The sequence below is a fragment of the Buceros rhinoceros genome, unplaced genomic scaffold (assembly GCF_000710305.1).
Source record: "Buceros rhinoceros silvestris isolate BGI_N320 unplaced genomic scaffold, ASM71030v1 scaffold36096, whole genome shotgun sequence".
NCBI classification, from domain to species: Eukaryota; Metazoa; Chordata; class Aves; order Bucerotiformes; family Bucerotidae; genus Buceros; species Buceros rhinoceros.
The window spans coordinates 2,941-4,495 of NW_010418717.1; the positions used below are offsets into that span (position 1 = coordinate 2,941).

At 52.8% G+C, this 1,555-nt stretch overlaps 1 protein-coding gene across 1 annotated transcript in view; it reads left to right on the forward strand.

The window, feature by feature from the left end:
• LOC104495650 (vesicular glutamate transporter 2-like) overlaps nucleotides 1-1,132 on the forward strand; it is a 3,785-nt gene extending 2,653 nt beyond the window's left edge. The window contains exon 2 of the mRNA XM_010138645.1: nucleotides 738-1,132. Coding sequence (XP_010136947.1) covers nucleotides 738-1,011 — 274 coding nt within the window. The 3' untranslated portion in view covers nucleotides 1,012-1,132. The remainder of the gene's footprint in view (nucleotides 1-737) is intronic.
• The last annotated feature ends 423 nt before the right edge of the window (nucleotides 1,133-1,555 follow it).

Genomic DNA, 1,555 nt, shown 5'->3' on the forward strand with positions numbered 1-1,555 from the left:
CTAAGCAGAGCCTTCGGAAATAGTGCTCCGGAGATGCCATGACGGTCATATTTTCTTCCACTGCATGTGACAGCCATTTTGCAAACCTAAAATAAGTAGCAACACCGTCCTCCCCCCCGCCTTTCTGTTGGCGTTTCTTTTGTTCTCAGACCTGAAGCGAGATGCACACCAAGACCATCCCCTTGGTATTTGTCGTACAGCAGGGAGGGGATGAAACCGTCTCTGGTTTTTACACTGTGCCTCTTGGGCTACCCAACATGGCGCCTCTGCAGTGGTTACAGATGATGTCTTTTCCTGCGTCCTACATATTTAAGCAGAAGTCTTTAATGATAGATGAGCAATTCTCAGCTAGAGCTCCTCCCCGGGCTTCTGCGGCGGGGGGGGGGCGGGGCCTTGGGGAGACTAAATCCTCTGCAGTGGTTACAGATGATGTCTTTTCCTGCGTCCTACATATTTAAGCAGAAGTCTTTAATGATAGATGAGCAATTCTCAGCTAGAGCTCCTCCCCGGGCTTCTGCGGCGGGGTGGCGGCGGGACTTGGGCATGACTAATCGTGACTCCCACAGGTCATTGCTAAAGAACACTTGAAGGTGAATGCAAAACAAGGAATAAACCCTCAAATCGATCCAAACCCAGCCAAGGGGGCGGGGGGAGCGGGGAATTTAAGCCGTCAGCCTCCCAAAGTGCTTGTGCGTTCAGGCGGCCAGGGCTTGATTGTCCCTTCTTGTGTCGGGCAGAGTCCTAGAGAAGCGGCAGAAGCCCGGGGATACCATCGAGCTGACGGAAGATGGGAAGCCCATGGAAGTGCCCGAGAAGAAAGCCCCGTTCTGCGACTGTACGTGCTTCGGGCTGCCCCGGAGGTACATCATTGCCATCATGAGCGGACTGGGATTCTGCATTTCCTTCGGGATCCGCTGTAACTTGGGAGTGGCCATCGTGGATATGGTCAATAACAGCACCATACACCGAGGAGGAAAAATTATTAAAGAGGTGGGAACCCTTCCCTCGTAAATCCCGTGTCCTCCTAGTACAACTCCCAGGTCAAGCACCTTCAGCGCAGGCGAGGCGGTCTCGGACGGTTTCGCGGCATTTCCCCCGGTTCAGCCCGAGGTGCTCCCCGGTCCCGGCTCCCCTCGCACTGCCCAGCTCCTTTGTAGCACGGAAACACCATTCCTGAAGGAGAACCAATTTCCGCTGATTATTCCTATTTTTCCTTTTCGCTTCCCAGCCCAAAGCCATTTTGTGGTATTAATTAGCGGGCTGATTTTTTTCCCCCGTTTGCACACAACCTTGGAAAACGCAGATACCTCGTACCATAAATGCAGGGGCTGGGGGAAGGAGAGCGTCGAACAAGCGGCTGCCAGCGCCGCGCTGTAACGGACACGGAGAGGTTGTGCAGGAATGTTTGAAAACACCAGGGGTGAGAGAATTCGTCTTGATAAAAGGCATTAAATGGGAAGACTCGTTTAAAAGCGAGTTATGGGGTCGTGAGAAAGAGGTGAATGCTAAATAACAGACGAGTGTTAAACAAACACCCCGCTGCAGCTCACTGCTT